Below are 20,247 nucleotides of genomic sequence, written 5' to 3'. Positions count from 1 at the left end.
CACGTAAATCATGGATGCTATAAACATCTGGTTGCTGATGCATATTTTACTTTGCCTAGATGACTTAACTAGAGTAATTTGAGTTCGTTCTTCAAAATTGTAAAAACATTCAATGTATCAACAGAAATCAAAATTAAATGACAGGAGGAGATAGTACTTCGCACTGGTCTCCCGATCTCAATACGTAATACTGTAGTAGGCCACCATCGTGTTCGGATACTGTACTCAGTTATACGGATCTTTACGAACCAGCTGTAGCCAATTTCTGATAGAAAATAACATTAAACAATTCACAGAGTGCACTGCTGTCAAAAAAGATTTTCTCTCTTAGTTCTTTGTTACTGTACAGTTAATATTACATAAAAAAATGCTATGGCTTGCAATAAGCTGTCCTGTCAGTTTGGCTTGGTTTACAGTAAAAGTGGGAGAGTTTTGAGTATAATTGGATGTTTCCCAATTGATAACCTTCTTTTCATAAATCAGTGGGTCAATTCAAATAGTTTATTTTTATTCTGAAACTTTCTACGACTTAAACATGGGTACGGATCGCCTAGATCTGCCGATAGTCAAAGTGTAGTAGGCCTAGTAACAAGTAATGGGGTGGGGACAGACTGACAGGCAAAATTTCCCTCCGACATCGTCAAAGTGTCAATATTAATACTAAGTGTAACATTTAGTATCCATGGTTCCTAAGATTCGAGCAACAGTACAGTATCGTGTAAATTATCACTCTGACAACTACTTCACCTCGCGAATGTCTTCAAGACACTATAAATCCCAGCACATGGGCCTTAGAGAGGCAAGATTACAGACACGCTATATGTTAATCCGTAACCTCTTGATATGTATCAAGCCATGTTCCACTTTATGACTTTCCCGCTTCGTTTGTTATCTACATTTTCAGCTGACCTAGTGACTGTGTTTTATGTATGTGTGGAGTCAGCTGCCGTAGTTGTTTTATATCCCTCCTTCACATCTTAGGACGCTAGGTGCTAGCCCGAAACTGTTTTACACATAACTTCATGCTAGTCATACAGGGTCGTCGAATTTACATAGATTAAATCCATTGGTGATTGGCGGGATTTGAACCCGGGACCTCGGGCTCCAAAGCCGCGAGCTCTGCCACTAGACAAGCTTGCTCTCCCCTGCCATAGTAGATTGATAACCTAAATAATAATGGTAAAGTGTAGGTTCGAGTTAAAAGATAGTGTAAGTGATAGAAAATAGCGACAATGAGCAAAACAAAGCTCCCCATACAATCCTTGACATGTGATGTAGGTAGGTAACCTATGTGAATAGGTTCTGTACAGTCAAATGATGTTGAGTTGGAGATTTTCAGTCAGTGACATGAAAACAAGAAACTTCAGTTTTCTTGGGGGTTGGATTAGAATATTCCATTTCAGTGCTCATTTTGCTGGTTTCTTGTGTCTGTATGAGAGGGAAAATCGAAGTCCAAGATATACTTGCAGGTAAGGAAAACATGAGCACTCCTCTTTTGAAAGTGGTATTATTTAATTAGTGTGAATTCAATTAACTTGTAGCACTTAATTAACGGAAAGTACTAATTGCACACTAACCTCCATTAAAATGTCAAGTAAAGAAGGGTGATAGGATAGTAGAAAGCGTGAATCCTTTGAGGCTGGTTATGTTTTGCATATTATATGTTGAAGCGCTACCAGCTGATCTAGAAACTGTCATGTGATCATGAAAATAGTTGGTCATGGCATTTATAGGTTGAATTATCGAACACAAATCCAAAACCAGTTCTTCTCACAATTTATCTTATCTATACTTCGGTGTTCAGGCCACGGTAATTATCACATAATGAATCTCCATTGGTAATTGGTGGGATTTGAACCCTGACTCCCAGGCTAGAAGTGCCGCGCTATGACATGCGTGATCGCGTGTCCACATAACTGTTAATGTGTGGTACTGGTATGATGCACGATGGTATGTGTGACATGCCATCAGGGTGTACTGGTATACTTGGTATGTTATCACTTGACCTAGTCACTGTCATGCGATCAAGTGAGCTATGGAAAGCCTGAGATATCATATACTAAATTAAGTCAAGGTTTCATATGATATTACGTGTAAGAAAATAGGATGACATCCCATATTTATGCCTCTAGTTAGTACAAACAAAGCTTGACCGATAGTTTAACTACATGTTTACCGTTTAGTTCTCTATATTTCATACGTTCATTAATTATCTCACAGGTCAATGAAGACAGACAGTCACGATTTTTCGTAATGAGAATTATGAGCGTTTATATTTGAAGCAATTGACATTAGAACAGAGCCGATTTACACATACAGTTCATACATAAATAATTTTCTTCATAATAACTTTACTTGAAAAATAATATTTCCCTATATTAAGGTCTCGAATTGAAGATATGCACGTACAGATTTGCCATCAAGCATTGGCATAAATGTACTGTATCTATAAGCCCACTCGTCATATACTTAAAAAACGAAATTTGCTCCCCATGTATTTCTTATGGGAGTTAAATTTGGTCTCAATTTTTTTATATTTCATTGATGTATAAACCAAATAAATTCAACATTTTCGGCATTTTATGAAAAAAATATTGCGAGTATAACATTTGAAAGGTTTTTAAAATATTCGAAATTTAATTGATAAAAAAAAAGGTTCAGTTACACTTTTAATGGTTTGGGTTTATTTAAATTATAGAAAATTTTATTTGGGTACAAGTTTTGACTACTGTTCTTTATCGACTAAATAAAAAAATCAATTAATCGTATTAAAAAAATAATTGTAATAAACCATTGCATACAACATTTATAATGGGATCAATTTATGTGAACTACCACAGTAAAATGTTGGAGAACGAACTCATCTGAATGTAAAGTCCTCTAGGCAAACTGCAATATCAGCAAACAGATGTTTATAGCATCCTCGATTTACGTGTTTCAGCCAACTTCATTTAAACTTTGGATTGACTTAGTTCAGGTCCTGCTTTACGATTTGTATTTTAACAGCTGCGTAGTTTTACCGAAGAGAAAGTGATTTTGAAGTTGTTTTAAATCCGTGGAGTATAAACAAGAATAATGTAAATCGTGCAAACGGATAGTATAAAATCATTTACCTAACCCGCTATGTTAAACTTCCCTATCCCAAGCGTGATGTATACAACTTCTTTACTTCTCGAGTGATGTAAAGTTGAAAAAAAACTCACTCGGTGAGGTAATGAAACCCATTTAAATAACATTGAGTGCTTAACTTAAAAAATATACTTCTATGGAGCCAACGACGTTCAACGCTAGAAATCAGCTGTGCGCTTGAATTTTATTGTCATGTTTTGAAGAATTTTCCTAACCTAGCTTTTGTTTATAAATGAACGTTACTGTTAGAAGATGAGTGAAATGGATAATGAAAAATATTGTTCGTAACCTCCTGTATATTGTCGGGTCAGGTAAAATCTTGTACGTTACACGTAACGCAAGAGCATGTTTACATCACTTAGGTAAATTATGCAACTCGCTTCCGCTCGTTGCACAACATTCACCTGCGTGATGTAAAAACGCTCTTACTACACTAGTAAGGTAAATAGCTATTACCTAACCCGACCCGCCATGTTAAACTTCCCTATCCCAAGCGTGATGTATACAACTTCCTTACTTCTGGAGTGATGTAAAGTTGAAAAAAACTCACTCGGTGAGGTAATGAAACCCATTTAAATAACATTGAGTGCTTAACTTAAAAAATATACCTCTATGGAGCCAACGACGTTTAACGCTAGAAATCAGCTGTGTGCTTTAATGTTATTGTTATGCTTTAAAGTATTTTCCTAACCTAGCTTATGTTTGTTAAAGAACGTTACTGTTAGAAGATGAGTGAAATGGATAATGAAATATATTGTACGTAACCCCATGTATATTGTCGGGTCAGGTAAAATCTTGTACGTTACACGTTACGCAAGAGCGTGTTTACATCAGTTCTGCGTGATGTAAAAACGCTCTTACTACACTTGTAATGTAAATAGCTATTACACTGTATAGTTGAATTGTATTACTTATGAAAAAGTGACTCAATTTCAAACAAAATCAATTTCAACACTAACACTTTTGGGCTACTCTAATTAGATCGATTTTGGGAATATTATGAATATCATATCCATCTCCTTAACAAACTTAACGCAACTTGAAGGAAGCAAACCAGCTCGATGCCAATGTGCTAAAAATGTTTTCTTATAAATCGCAAACATGGGCAATCCATCAAGGACAACAACATGGTTTCAACATGATATTTAGGCGTTTAAAATTACCTTATGTGATAGGGAACAAAAATATTATAGTCTAAGCCATAGCTTTTACAAATAATAGGAACAACTGTGATGGATGACAAAAATATTAAGTGATATCTTTTGTATTGTAGTTTCTATCTTAAAATATCAGCTAAAGTTCATCAGGCAGAAAATGGACGTAGAAAACCCCGTTTTCAACCATAAGTCAACGTCAACACTTCTGATTGAATACACAGTAGGTCTATATTCAAATCAGCTATACTAAATGGGAGTAAACTGAATACTATGACATATTTTACTGATATAGTAAAAAAAACGAATTTACCAAATTATGCTATAAAATAATCATTTCAGTGACTTTTTGGTGATATTTAAGTGAAAATTATTCAACTTACTCTTTGTCCACATCATAGATTGTGTAGTGTGAAATGAAGGAATTCTTGAACACCTGCAACAAGTAAACACAATGGTTAAATTAAACTCATTAGCTTGTGGACATGAAAATTCCATATTAATCCTTGTAATAAAGATAAACTATGAATATAATATTGTATGGTTTTACAAGGTGCTTAATACGTATAAAAGATGATCGATTTTCACTGGTCACGCTGGTAACTCAAGACCAATCTGTAAACATAAAATGTTGTGAAATTAAAAAATCTCTCACCATTGTAACATCGTTTACATAGATCTTATTGTTAATGTTTACGTTTTAAGCGTGAATGTCCTAAAGCGTTGCAAGGCTCTATAAATTTTAAAGAAACGAAAAAATAGTGTTTAATGATAAACCAAGAGAATGAGATTGAAAAATATGAAGCAGCAAACGACAATACTCGGCTCGAGACAGCGATATAAACCGTGTTGGGAAGAGCACTTGAATTGTCAGATATTGTACTTATACAGCTACAGCCACGGCGAGGCAGCAAGCCAAGATGTTGATCAATGGTCACAAACACATCCTATACGGCGATCGACCGTAATTTACGGGCTTTGCTGCAGTCTTTGGAGAATCTTCCGCAGCATATATCACCAACAAGGCGATTGGTTCGGCCACTGACTGTGTCTACTACAAGTGAACATGTAAAATATGTAGCTTACTTAATATTATGTGTGTTTTGATGCTACAGTATTGGAATTGCTGAAGTTTTTATCGGGACGGTACAAATCCTGGTCTTTGACGTACACTTGATGTCAGATGGGATTAAATATTAAATGGCAGCTCGATGACCAATTTCATATGGACAAATCGACTACACTTGAATCAAACGAGCAACCGTAGATTAAACATACTCTCTTATAAATTCAACTGCCTTATTAGTCCAGTCAATGAATGATCCAAAAGTAGGTGTAGAGTGCGTGAGCAGGTAACTAAGCGATTCCTTCAGAAACTTGTTCAGGGGGCTTAGGGTGTTAGCATACCAAAAGTCCTGACTCCTAGGTGGTGAGCCAGGGGGTGGAGGGGGGAAAAAGGGGGGGGAGAAAGGTACGCATTTTGGGTTTTTTGATTATATCTCGAAAACTATCAACTTTTTGTATACTATAGTAAATTATAAAATTGAAGAAGATTAAATTTTCTACAAGAAAAGTATATAATGTGTTTATTTTGGTTCAACAGATTACGAGTTATAACTTATTTAATTGATATCTTATTAAAATACTCCTTCCATAAGAAATACATGTAAATTAGTATGCGAAATGGGGCGAATCCTATCCGCCCAAAGGAAATATAACTGATATTCTGGAAATCTCGACAAAATTTCCAGTAATTTGACACTTTAATCATGAAATTTTGTCAAAAATTAAAGCGAGGGTGAGCGTTTAAAAATGGGACGATTTAAGGTTTTTTTTATATTTCCAATAAAAAAACACCAAAACTCGACATTTTGTTACCTCGCCCTCGCCTTAATTTTGGATCAATTTTAATGATTAAAGTGTCAAATTACTGGAAATTTTGTCAAGATTTCCAGAATATCAGTTATATTTCCTTTGGGCGGATAGGATTCGCCCCATTTCGCATACTAATTTACATGTATTTCTTATGGAAGGAGTATTTTAATAAGATATCAATTAAATAAGTTATAACTCGTAATCTGTTGAACCAAAATAAACACATTATATACTTTTCTTGTAGAAAATTTAATCTTCTTCAATTTTATAATTTACTATAGTATACAAAAAGTTGATAGTTTTCGAGATATAATCAAAAAACCCAAAATGCGTACCTTTCTCCCCCCCTTTTTCCCCCCTCCACCCCCTGGCTCACCACCTAGGAGTCAGGACTTTTGGTATGTTAACACCCTAAGCCCCCTGAACAAGTTTCTGAAGGAATCGCTTAGTTACCTGCTCACGCACTCTACACCTCATTCCTTGACTGGACTATATGGGTAATTTGAATTCAGTTTTGACTGGTTTATGCCGATGAATGTATTATTATTTAACACTTTTCCTTGTTATTTAGCCAAATATAAATCTATTGCAACGGAATTCTTCGGTGAAATATTTTAATATCGCTTGAGCTCTTGAGCTCTGGTATTATAACCGACATGGAAATCCCAAATCATAAAATGTTCCTTAAATAAGAGAGAAGCGTGAAGTCGACATGAGCGGCGCGACATTTTTAACACCACAAATATATCGAAAGATGTTACAAATTAAATTTTTTGAAAATTCTTCTAACGCCATTTTTTATTAGCGAGTAGTTCGAGTGTGCTGATGTTGATTGAATGTTTTCCCCTATTAATTTAAAATTTACATTTAGCGCTTTTCTTTGAAGTTATTATACTAGAGGACAAGCAAAGATCTATCGATTGGTATGTTTGGTCAAACCAATAAATATACTTTTTTCAGTTGGCAACTCTGTTATTGTCGCCAGAGTGTGGTTCATCAATCAGCTGATGCTGACGTCATCATCGTCTCATCTCTCCGGCGACGTGTGGAAATGAGAATACTCAAAGAAGAAAGAATTCTGCTCAGTCAACTGGATCTCTCGCATAAACGAGTATATAACTTTGAATTTTGATATTGTAAATACACATCTCACCCTAATGTAAAAGGTAATGTTTTCTACGCGGTTTTCGGTTACGTTTTACTTTCCAGTATGAAAACCTACAAATTAATATGTCTAATCTATGATTCAGCGTTTACACTTCAAATGTGTTGTTGTGGATGTTGTAGTAATGTATATTTAAATGTTTGGTACTTTCTTTAAAAGATATTTTCGTTATCAAATTTAATTATACCTTTATTCTTTTCTAGTAGAAATTCTTTTGTATTCATGTTCTAAGAAAGGGAAAACTACATCTGCAATTTTTAGTATTTGTTATAATGGGAAGTAACTGGTGTGAAAAAAGTTTACTTTTCATATGATCCTCCAATTTTCAAATGTATCTCATTTTAGTGATACTCACGAAGACCATCACCTGTACAAGGTTTATTTTTGTAGAAGTTGGTTTGAAATCCATTTGTAAGAAGCATTTGAAAAGATAGCTAGGAACGCGTTTCAACGTACATATAGTAAAAAAAATTACATAGGCTATATATGATCAAACTACTATATTTTATGTAAATGTATTTTAAATATGTTGGGTTTCGGAATATATTGGAAATAAAATTTGAGAAAAATAATCAGTTGGTGTTTTTCAACTCCAAGGTTTGAAGTAGGCTACTGAAATTTGATCATACAGCATGTGTAAAACACTATGGTGTGTAAAATTGACTTTTGATTCAATAAAAAAAAAAACTAAAATGAAAAAAGTGTTTGAAACTAATCAAACCATCACATACGCAAAATTACCTTTGTACTCATATAGGTAGTTAAAATTGATAAACCTCATACATGCTAACTGCTATCAGAAGAAATCGAATAACGGAATTATCATTGGGAAATGGATGAAGCATGTACGATACAGACTTATATGGAACTTGAAAATGGACTACAGTAAAGCACCGACCGATAAGTGACCTGATTCTATAATTTCAACGAAGCCACGAGGTTAGTGCTGTGTTGTAAAGCAAGGGTTTGGCAGAGCTTCAGTTGGCTGGTGACGCGCTTATTGTCATCATATTATGCCGCGATCAGAGGTTATTGAAATACATTGTCATGTCGGAAGTGGTCTTAAAATTGAAAATGGACTACAGTAAAGCACCGACCGATAAGTGACCTGATTCTATAATTTCACCGACGCCACGAGGAGCTGTGTTGTAAAGCAAGGGTTTGGCAGAGCCTCAAGTTGGCTGGTGACGCGCTTATTGTCATCATATTATGCCGCGATCAGAGGTTATTGAAACACATTGTCACGTCGGAAGTGGTCTTAAAATTGCAGCGAGAATGGCTGCGACTTATTGTTTCAGAACTGCATATTCAACTCACCCGATTGCGACCCAAATTATTTTTTTTTTGTTTATTTGAGATTGGTTGGGTTTTCCAAAGTTACAAACAACATTTTGAGATAGTTGAATATATTGCACTATTACAGGACATAAAATCAATTATTAGTGGTCTTTGTGTTATACCTTATTTATTTATTGTGCTATATTTTAGTTTTACTGCTAAAACTCATTAACATATCTGTCTGTGACAATTAAAAAACGGGAATTCAAGGTACGAGTTTGAACGGGCATCTTGCATGCAAATGTGCAATAAAATTTGTAGGAATGAATTCATTAATTTATCGTTTAATCTAATGAGACAGTGTTCAAATGTTTATTAAACCAAATGGTTTTCGGACGTAAAATCGCTGGCCAATTGTTGAATGTGTTGGAGATCGAGGGTCAAATGAGCAACGATAAAGGCAAGTGTAGAGGTTAAGAAGGGAGGAGATCTTCGCCCCCAACTTGTCTTCTTACTGACAATTCTGCGATCTTCATAACACCCTACTGTGGATAAAATCTTATGAAGACAAAGAAAGTAGTAATTTTGTTCATGTTAAGTAGGCTTTTAAATACAAACACGGCCAAATTAAATCGATAATAAATTGTGAATTTAAATAAAGTTTTTAGCAAAAAAAGTTAACTAACACTGTTGGCTTGAAAGTGAAACACTTGCCTGTGTCGATAAATGGGAAAGCTTTCAAAGTATAAACTCTTAAATAATCTTAATTCACATTTCAAAACATATTTCTGAAAGTACCTGTTTGATGTTGTGCCTCAGCAGAATGTACTTGAGATCACTCGAACACTGGAACCACTTCACGTTTAGTTGTCTCTGAAAACAAATTAAATTTTAAATTTTTGATCGAAATTAACATTTCTATTATTCTGAAAAATAAATTTAGAGGTAAGTATCTTTGGAAACATTAGCAAATAAAAGTATGTTGCTAGTGTGGTTGCTAGTGGTCATGGAATCTGGTACAAGAGTACCGGGGTCGATCCCCGACACATCCACAACATTTTAACGGGGCCACTTTACTGTTGTGATTACTTAATACAAAATGAGAAATCAGTAAACATTAAAACGATATAGATAAAAATGGGTTTTTTGTCGTTTGACTTAATTAAAGAGAGTGAAATATCTCTCCAATACAGATATCACACATGTCTCGTCACCTGAGTAACTTATTCTATCATTTGTGAATGACGGGATTTGAACCCAGGACTTCAAGATAGCTTGAACCCTAACAACTCGTTCAACCACACTACAACAATTTAGAATTACCATTATTGCCAGTAATAAATAAATAAATTGTTTCAAGTAGTTTAAAATAAACCATTTGAAAATTTCCTCGCGACAGCTTCTTGCCTTTTGTTTAAATTTTCAGTTGAGAAAATACGTCGCGAATTGTTTACACACATTAACCTTTGTAATGTTTCTTCTTCAGTTCACACTTCTTAGATGTCATTTTAATTAAATCGTAATTTGCTGGAGCAGTGGCTTGGAAATGTTTAAGCTTTCCAGACGCAATAAAATTTGTTGAACCACGCAGTTTACTAAGGATATATAATGTCGTAAGAGCTGCTTCACTCGTGCCTCGCAGTGGGGTGAGGACCCAGAAGTGAATTGTGGTTAATTAAATCAGTAAAGTATGAAAACAGCGATTTACCAACATTTGATTATTAAAAAAACGAGGTTTCAATAACTCTCTATTTAGTTTTAGGGGTAAACAAACAAGTATTTTTGAAAATCTATTCTCGACCAAAAATATTTAACAATGAAAACAAAGTAATACAGTAATGCAAAGTTGGGGATGGGGACTAATAAATATATAATTCCAAAAATTCCACTTCAAAACTTTAAACATCCAAGGGATCCAAGAGTTTTAAAATCATTTAAAAGAGTTATTTAAATCTACTGTTTAAAACCAGTAGACCCACCATTGATTATGGAAACAAATTAATCTTAAACTAGTTGAACGGAGCGAAGCGAAGCTCTTTGGGATCGAATTCAATGCAAACTTTCTAACAAATTAACTCAATAACGGCTGAAAATATTTTAGCAAAACTTACCAAGGTTGTGTTGTCAAATGTTGGCAATGTTCAGAAGAAACCAATTTCAATTGTTAATAATGCCTATAATTTAATACCCCGCCGCAGCAAACCTGCAGACTTAGCGAATTTCCATTTGCCTGATTGGATTTAAACTAAAATGTCTCCTTAAAAATATCACACTTATTCCCTATTTAAACAGAATTAGTTTAGTGAGTACTTAGGTTTGCTGCAACAGGGAGGGTAAAAATTTTTTTAAATGTAAAATGTTAAAAAGTACTGTGGTTTAGTACAAAATGTATTTTCCAAATTTGATCAAATATGTTCATAAACAAGCAAACTACAACAGTTGACTTATTCTCCATAAGAATAACATGGGAATTTAAAATTACAATTTTTTTGAATTTTCTCCGTAACAGTTAGGCGCATTATAACGCTTCAATATACTAAATTATTTGTTTTTTTAAGCTCTACAAAATGGTTTAAAAAGAAATTGTGAAATTTTGTGTTTTTATGGTCAAAAATGGGAAAAACCTATTTTTACCCCATAAAACCCCCCATAAACACCCGTTCCCATAGTCCGATCATGCTGGTTCACGAACTCATTCAAGTTTATCCCGCCTTACACCTTTAAACCAAATTTTATGAAAATCGGACAAAAATTACTCAAGTTATCGTGCGGATGGACACACATATATATATATATATATATATATATATATATATATGTATATATATATAGATATATAAAAATTTGAACGAATGGTGTTTTTGGCCTCTGGGGACATCAAAATGAAAAAGTAAATCGGTCCCGGGCTTAGGTCTTACCATGAGACCTACGGTAATAGCTACTTCCCTATAGGGAAATTCGCTAAAAGTAAGTCAAAGTTTTAAAATCTTACATTGGACTTATGGGTTGTCATGATGGTTACAAAATAACGACGTAAATGTAAACAAAACAAAGAATCATAGCTTATGTTAAAATCAAGCCACGACCTAAACACAGTATAAAGGGAAAACTCGGATGATGACCAGTGATCAATTAATACAGAGAAAGTTTACATGTATTTCGCAATTTGGAAACGACCTCTGATCGAATAGGTACATTATTTTACAGATTGGTTTTGGTACCTAAATCTATATATATAAAATCCAATGTATGTTTGTTTGTATGTTTGTCCTTTATGGACTCCGAAACCGCTCGACAGATTGTAATGAAACTTTCAGGCATTATTAAGCATTATTCAATGATGGTTTGTGTAAAGTTTGGTGCAGATCCGTCAAAAGGGCTCCGCCCCAGTGGCTCTGGAGTTTCCCATGTTAACCTTATGAGTACTCATATTTAAATGGAATTAAAGAAAATTAACAGCTGGTTTAACTAAGCAATTTGATTCTGTGATGTTCAATAGCATTAAAAGTTAATAAGTTTACCAACAGGGTGCAGCACAATTATATTTTTTTAATTTATGACAACAGCTAATTTGCAACCAAAAGGTGAGTGAGCGTAGCGAACGAACTTCAACCTGAAGGCAAGTGAGCACAGCGAACGAGCTCCAACCTAAAGGTGAGTGAGCGTAGCGAACGAACTTCAACCAGGATCTTGAAAATGAACAAGCATTTGACATAAAAGCATAGGACAGGACGACGTCTGTCGGGCCAGCTAGTAAGGTTATAAAAAATAACATTTGTCTTATGTTATAGGGAATTAAAACAACTACATGACTCTGAAGTGTTAACTAGGTATTCTTAAATCAATATTTGTATCTAAATAGGCCTATATGGACTATGAAGTCCTTAAAAAGTTACATCTGCAAATCGTATGGATCCATGCAGGATTAATTATGCCTGAATTGCAAAATCGGGCCAAGATTGAGAAAATGTAGATTGGTTTAGGTTCAAGGTCGGGATCAACCAGAACTGTGTTCACCAGATGACATTAGCAAGCAAACAAAGGAAAAAATACCTATACATAGGATATGTATTTAATGTCCACATCTTTACTTATGAAACTTGTTATAGATACATAGTTCTGAGCGAAACTGATAAGTTAAATTGATGAAATAGTTGTATTTTGTATTATACCCATAACAAGTTTTATTTATTCCTTTTTTAATAACCACGAAATGTGATCGCTCCACTCAACTGGCTTTCACTGCTATGAAAGCAGTCCTAGTTACGTTTGTTTTAATACTGTGCCTAACTGATAATATAAACTTAATAGTATTGATTGTTGTTATCAAGTTCTCCCCTTATTTTATTTTAATTCAATCAGCTGTGTGGTAGAGTTAAATTATTAACTTTATTCCACCACTTTTTACAATACTTATGATTTATTATAAATTATTATATTAATTGATTATATTCTGCGTACTTATGATTTTTGAATTCACCTTTTTAAACCTTATTTAATCTCTTGTTTTTATTCGTTTATATTTTGAATGGGGGTTAAAAAACATAATTAGACTATTAGTGAACACCCTCATTATTAGTAGATTGATCTGATTACATAAAGCTTTAATTAAAGAATTTAACGTCACGTAATATGGCAAAAATGAAAATAAAACACAATTTGACAAATACGTTTTTACAACCGAAAAATAATGACATAATATTAGCTACAGATCAAATGAACGATTCTGTGTAATTTTAATTGCACAGAACAGTAACATAATGTCAGCATTAGTGAGCGTGTTGTGGGTTTGTCTGATCATGGATAATCGAGAGTCAAACGATAAGTCTAGTTAGGGGCAAATGGGCATGTGAGGATTTACAAAAACCAATTACGCACAACCAGCCCAATTTTGAACTCATTCTGAACAATTTTGAACAATACACTTTATGTTAAGTGCCTTATAATTCTATTAGGAAGACAGATTTTTTATGTTAAAAAAATATTTGAATGTACGTTTACCGCATATTTTGGTATAAAATACAGTAAATAGTCATATAATTCATTTTTAAGCCAACAAAAAATATTTTGATTCATTTAAAAAAGGCATCTAATTTTTATGTATATAACTATGACAGCATAGTCAACAGAGCTTGTGAGAATTAATGTTTTTACTGGAGTGGATAACTTTTACTACAGGTACTGTATTCCATAAGGACAACGTCAATATATCAATTTTTCTTTTCAACTGTATATTTGAAATTTGTAAGTGCTAATTAATAATGAATTGAGAATTACGATGAATGAGTTATGAGTTTATTAAAATCTTTGTTGGGTGTAGACTTAATATTTACTGATTTTTCTTCATTATACAATGAAATTAATTAATTAAATTGTATAATTGATTTCATAGTTTAAACAATTTTCATTAACTTAAATCTTTTTGGTATACTGGTTTTAAAAAATATTTGAACTTTAATGTATAATAAGTATGTTGTGAACAAATGAAAATTAGAACAACCTATAGGGAGGTTGTGATGATAGTAGGAATATAATTAACTTAGTCCTAATACTCTACCTGATTACATTTAAGCCGATAACAGTTTTTGTAGAATGTATATCCTGCCACTCCCCCTAGACTCCTTTTTAGTTAACTATAATCCGTCGTTTAATGGTCTACATCGTGTAAATGTGATTTTTTAACACTCTCGCCGTTTGTCAAAATAACCTTGGTAGTTTTTGCTAGGAAATGGTCAGCAGTGTTATAGCATGATGAGATTACAAAATTTGCAAAAAGTCCTGTCTCAACTAGCTACACTAGCTTCGCTCAATGAAGTAATGTTTAAATTCTATTGCATAAATAACAAATACATTATCTTTTATTTCTTTGTCTGTTCTCGAATGCTTGGAACAGAAACTATTTTACTGCCAATGACTAGGAGATATAAAATCAATTCCTACTTAACTATGAACCTTCCATGTCCACTTTCTTAAAATACAGCCCGAAAATAAAAACTGAAAGGAACAAGAACTACACCAATTTAGACTGCCGTTACCATTTTGGTGTTTTTTGTTCTGTAAAAAATAATGTTTTTTGAATAATTCCTTTTGAAGACAGGCCACGATAAGGGGATCTTAACACTTATTTTGTTTTGGATTTTGAAAGTACAAACTAAATTTCAGTATTCAGTACAACATACTCCTATAAATCTGTTTTATTTCTGTATCTATTGTTCATTCCAATTTATTAAATATCAAAATATGCAATCTGAAATCCAATCGAGTGTAACGAATGAGGCAAAAGTATTTTGAAATGAAGATTTACTGAAAACTCCGAGCAACCGGAATCGATGGGAACTAATTAGACGTCAAATATTATAATGGAGATCAATTAAGAAGTTAAAAAGTTGGTCGAAACTGCAATTTTTAATCTGCGCTCCAATAGATTTTAATACGATTACTTAAATGACAGTTTTCTAAAGTTTGGTTTGTGTTTTTGTTCTCACTGTCAATCGATTCTGCACACTTTGGTAAATGTTATAATCAAATTCAATTACTTGTTGACATTTATTTAAAAAAATTAGAAATAACTTGGAATGAAAGTTTTTGTTTTGCAGTTTTGCTACCGATAAAATTAAAGCTATGACTGTTTCAGGTTTCCTTATTAGAAATGCTCATACAGTGGAACCTTGATAAAAAGACCCTCGATAACAAGTCACCCTTGATAACAAGTGTCATTTTCAAATCCCCTTAAAATGCTTTTTCCCCTAATCACATGTTATTACAAACCTCGATAAGAAGTCAACCTTGATAACAATTCTTATTTTACAATCCCCATGAGAGTCTTTGTTATCAAGGTTCTACTGTATTTAGGTTTAAATGTCGGTAAGCTGTTCTGGTAAGCAGTAGTTATCTCTCGCCGAAAGAATACCGGCAGCAGGCATATAAAATCGTAGTCAAACGTTTGTTTATTGTGTATGAAATTAAACGTATTTGAATTGAGTTTCCAACTGTGTGTGGTTCTGAAATTAATTTCTGTTGTACAGACTGTTTAACCAAGCCAAACTGAACGGAAAACTCGGTAAACTATAGCTTATCCAACCCTAGCACATCAGCAAACCCTTGGCGAATCTCCTTTGTTATGTCATATTCTGTCAAATGACGTGCTTTATTTTCAGAAAGCTAAAAGAAATGCGCACAGTGTCATTTGCCAATGAGTCGCTTGTATATTTTGTAAAAGTTTGATAAGTATGTTACTAAATTGGCCCAACAATGGGAGTGCATTTTGGATTACCTCATACCTCACGTGGAACAAAGCATTTCTAGGCACTCATAGATAAACAGTTTCTGGATAAAGTGGCCATAGCCCAATTTTCAGATTATGGATAATTTAAGCCTGTCATGGCACCCATGTTCCCCCCAAAAAAATCTTTATCAAATAAGAAAGCAGCAGTTGCAGCATAGCAGTTGCATTACATTAATTCAATATTTCGGATTTTTAAAAAGCTTCTAAGTTTTTTAATATTTTTACCTAACCACCGTGTTAAACTTTCCTATCCCAAGCGTGATGTATACAACTTCTTTACTTCTCGAGTGATGTAAAGTTGAAAAAAGCTCACTCGGTGAGGTAATGAAACTCATTTAAATAACATTGAGTGCTTAACAAAAAAAATATACCTCTATGGGGCCAACGACGTTCAACGCCAGAAATCAGCAGTGCGCTTGAATTTTATTGTTATGTTTTGAAGTTTCCTAACATAGCTGTTGTTTGTAAATGAACGTTACTGTTAGAAGATGGGTGAAATGGATAATAGAAAATATTGTTCATAACCTCCTGTATATTGTCGGGTCAGGTAAAATCTTGTACGTTACACGTTACGCAAGAGCGTATTTACATCACTTAGGTAAATTATGCAACTCGCTTCCGCTCGTTGCACAACATTCACCTGCGTGATGTAAAAACGCTCTTACTACACTTGTAAGGTAAATAGCTATTGTTTGCACAACTGACAGGATTGAGCGGGTGGGTCCTTGGTACTGTGCGTGCCTACGACGACTAAAGTTTGGAGGGTTTGAATTGTATGAGATAACGCGGCCGCCTTCTTTATTACGCTTATTTACTTTCTGCCTTACTCTTCGACACGCTATCTTTATTTCGGGACATCTTCAAGTATTGTATGACTTTGAAGATTGATTCCAGGAGATACACAGGAAATATTTATGTAATTACTCGTATTTCCCTGTAAGATTTTCGTATATATGCCTACATCTAATGATCAGTTGATTGATTTGGTAATATGAAAACTCAAAAATTAAAACCACCAGCTGTGTACAAATCCACACATAAGAGTAAATTATCTTACACGATCACACAGTGGCATAGATAGACTAACCAACACGAGGGAGTATGTTTCATCTATGGCAAAGGATTGGCATGAATGAGATAAGACTGTTTTGTTAGGCTATGTGTAAAATAGATTTATTCTATAACATTGTAATTGTTTACAGAAACTATGTATAATTTTATAATCAATGGTAGGCTAGTTCTAAAAATTTTGGTTTGTGTTTTATACAAACAGTTCTTGTATTTTACCAGATTAAAATAACCTTAATTGCATTTTTGGTCATACCCGGAACATAGCTGTTAGTATTCTTTGATAAATGTACATTTTACTGTGGCTGAGTGTTTTATACACAATAATTGCAGCTGCAACTTGCAGACTGCGATATGAATTTCCTAGGTTGACGTAGATGTGCGCCCAAGATCAAGGTTCAGCATGTTACAGTGTAGAGTGTCATATTACACAAGACTAACACCTGTTGCCACATCATTTCGCCGACAGATGACACGGACAACAGTGGAATATTACATTTTGTGGTTTAAGATTTATAGGTAAAATGAAATATACAAATATTTTTTTCCTATTCTAAAGTATCTACTGTAGCTGGATAGGTGAGTGGTCAGAGTGCCAGCCTAGTTATCACGAGGTTGCCAGTTTGATCCTAAGAAGTGGCTAGAACGACCTTTTTAGTGGTTCGGATCTTGATTCAGTATTCCTTGATCATATAATCTTTAAATGTAATGATGATATTTAATGATCTTTAAATTTAAACTTAACGAACAGCTCCATAAATAGCACTAATGACTTGTGACTAATGACTAATGACTAATTCGTCGTCAAACCAAAAATAACCCAAAAATAACTTGTTAAAGGACCCATGTTAAACTCGCGAAACATTAAATCCGAAACAGAACAGCAGAAATTAAACTCGAATTAACTGTTCAAACTCTTGAAACTGGCACTATGTAAATAATTAAAAAAATAACCCGGCGAAGAACTTAGCTAGAAATTACACTAAAATATCCTGTCACCGATTTAAAAAGACGTTATAGAAAATATAGCTTGAACGTTTAGTGGCTTTGCTCACCGGTGTGTAATCCAAGACCAACTGGAAATTGCATAAAAAAACTCGACAAAAGAAACTCCATCCAAAAACACCCTTTAATCTTTTATTTAATATCAATAACTCCTTCATCGAATATAACTAAAAAAAATCTTTTTTCCCACATCCACCCGACAAAGTGGGCTTGCACTGATAGTACAGAAAACTGCTAATTGCTGCATTTACTTTGCCACAACGTTTTTTTGTCACCCACCAGATTCCAACCAAACAACACAAAACAGCGTGCCTTTATATTCATGTACGCGTGAAAATAAGTTGTCAACAAAGATATTACGACTACGAACAGCTAGTGAAGCGTTTCCCATTTCGTTCAATGTTTGGATTTAGCCCAACATGTTGTACAGTGTTTGAAAGACTAATTATTTATAGTAACCGTAGGAAAAATATAATGTGTAACACGAGTGCAAACTGCCTTTGCTGCACTAGAGAAACTTTCTACACTCGCCTACAGCTCGTGCGTAAACATCTCTCGTGTGCAGCAAAGTACCACTTAGCCCACTAGTTACACAACTATTCGTGTCTGCAGCAGTAGAATCTTGTAAGAATGAAACCCAAAAGTTTTGAAAGAAAATCTGTCCGCAGTTTAAAACGTGTTATTCATTTATCCACAACACGTTTTGGATTTTATCTTTTTGAATTTGGATAATTTACGGTTATGCAAATCCGCCTCTCTCGCACTAAGTCCAAGACGTTAACAACTAGAGCTAAAAGCTTTTAAAAGTCAAGTCAACAAACTCACCAGCGTGTGATTTGAGACCAAGGTGGATACGATGTCTGTTCTGGCGTCGTACACCCTCAACCCTCCGTCATCCCCCTGGAACACGAAGTGCCTGTGGGATACCCAGGCCGGGGGGAGGCGAGAGGGGCAGAGCTCCCCCTGCAGGTACTCGTCCAGGGTCATCCTTCGACCACTCCAGTACAGCAGCTCGTCCACGTAGCCCAGGGTGTGGATGGCCGTCAGGATACCTGTTGACAACGATATCATACTGTAGTGTTATTGGCATGGATGTGTCTTTACATTGCGTTGAGTCATAGACGAAAATAGTCGAATAAAATAAACGAGGGGACCCCCGTATAAAGCAAAAAGAATAATGCAATATTTTTTCACCTTTCAAAGATCTTGTTTGTTTGAAACAATTATTAGGTGAAAAAAAACATAAAAAAATGTTTTGTTGTATATTTATATCATTTAGATTTACCCGCATCAATAAGGTTATATAATGTCTGTATATATGTCTATTACTATTTAATATAAAAACTACTAAACTGACTGAGCTTAAACTTTACAAAATTATAGCTACCATACCAAGGATGGTCATAGGACTATACACACTTTGATACTGACCGTGGGCTTTGCCCCTTTGGCTTTCAAAGTTTTGAAGTGAGGATTTTAAACGTAAATATTGATTGGTCTCCATGGCTGCAATGAGAAAATTCACAATGTTTACATGTTCTTTGACATTTCAATGTAAACAAGAAGAACTGCCAAGTTTCTAATTTCACAATGTCAGACAGCTGACCCAAAGAACTTAAATATAATAATATTTTGTTTCTGAAAGAGTTAGCGGATTTGTAACTATTTTATACAAAAGATGTAAAGATCAAAATGTTCATATTTCGTGTCCCCCTCCCGTTGCAAAGCACGGGTACAACAGCTGGTTATCATTAAAAGTAACCTAGGACATTTAAACTCCATTTTCACTCTTGTTTAATATCTGACTATCTATAGTTAATATTCAACTGAAGGATTACCTGTTATTGAATTGCAATTCACATTTTAAACCGCAATAAACAATTGTCAGCATCACTAGATCTTTGAAATTGATCTCTTGAAATAACTAAAACGGTAGGGGACGAAGCCCTAAATGGAATTGCCTTTTAGTCACCATTCGTTGTATTAAGTATAGATATTCCTATGCTTGTATGATGCTTTAGGTTATATTTTGTCCCATAAATAAAAGAAGCCGAAACGAGTGTTATCACAACTACTTCTGTTTATATTTTTGTTTTTCAGTCTGTTGGCAATGAACCAAAACATGAACTCATGGTAGGCTATGGTAGGTATGACTCATGGTGAGTAGGAGGGGCGGTGATCGAGAACCAAGTTGGATCTGCGCATGAGTAGGCGTGGCGGTGATTTGGCAGGGGTAGTTTTCTAGGGGTGGTAGATACAGTAAATCAATTTCTAGCTGTTAGGGGTAG

The 20,247-nt window shown here is 34.3% G+C and overlaps 1 protein-coding gene across 4 annotated transcripts in view; it reads right to left on the bottom strand.

Moving 5' to 3' along the window:
• Positions 1-20,247, bottom strand: part of LOC129001759 (inactive dipeptidyl peptidase 10) — a 120,665-nt gene that overhangs the window by 18,997 nt on the left and 81,421 nt on the right. For all 4 annotated transcript variants that reach the window (XM_054429195.1, XM_054429197.1, XM_054429198.1 and 1 more), the window contains 3 exons: positions 18,785-19,011; positions 9,400-9,474; positions 4,667-4,719 (listed from right to left, as the gene is read on the bottom strand). In XM_054429195.1, coding sequence (XP_054285170.1) covers positions 4,667-4,719; positions 9,400-9,474; positions 18,785-19,011 — 355 coding nt within the window. The remainder of the gene's footprint in view (positions 1-4,666; positions 4,720-9,399; positions 9,475-18,784; positions 19,012-20,247) is intronic.

The sequence above is a fragment of the Macrosteles quadrilineatus genome, unplaced genomic scaffold, assembly GCF_028750875.1.
Source record: "Macrosteles quadrilineatus isolate MER2022 unplaced genomic scaffold, UCM_ALF_1.0 Scaffold_8__2_contigs__length_117827958, whole genome shotgun sequence".
Lineage (NCBI taxonomy): Eukaryota > Metazoa > Arthropoda > Insecta > Hemiptera > Cicadellidae > Macrosteles > Macrosteles quadrilineatus.
Note: the sequence above shows the minus strand (reverse complement) of the source record. Positions and strands in the feature narration are given on the sequence as shown.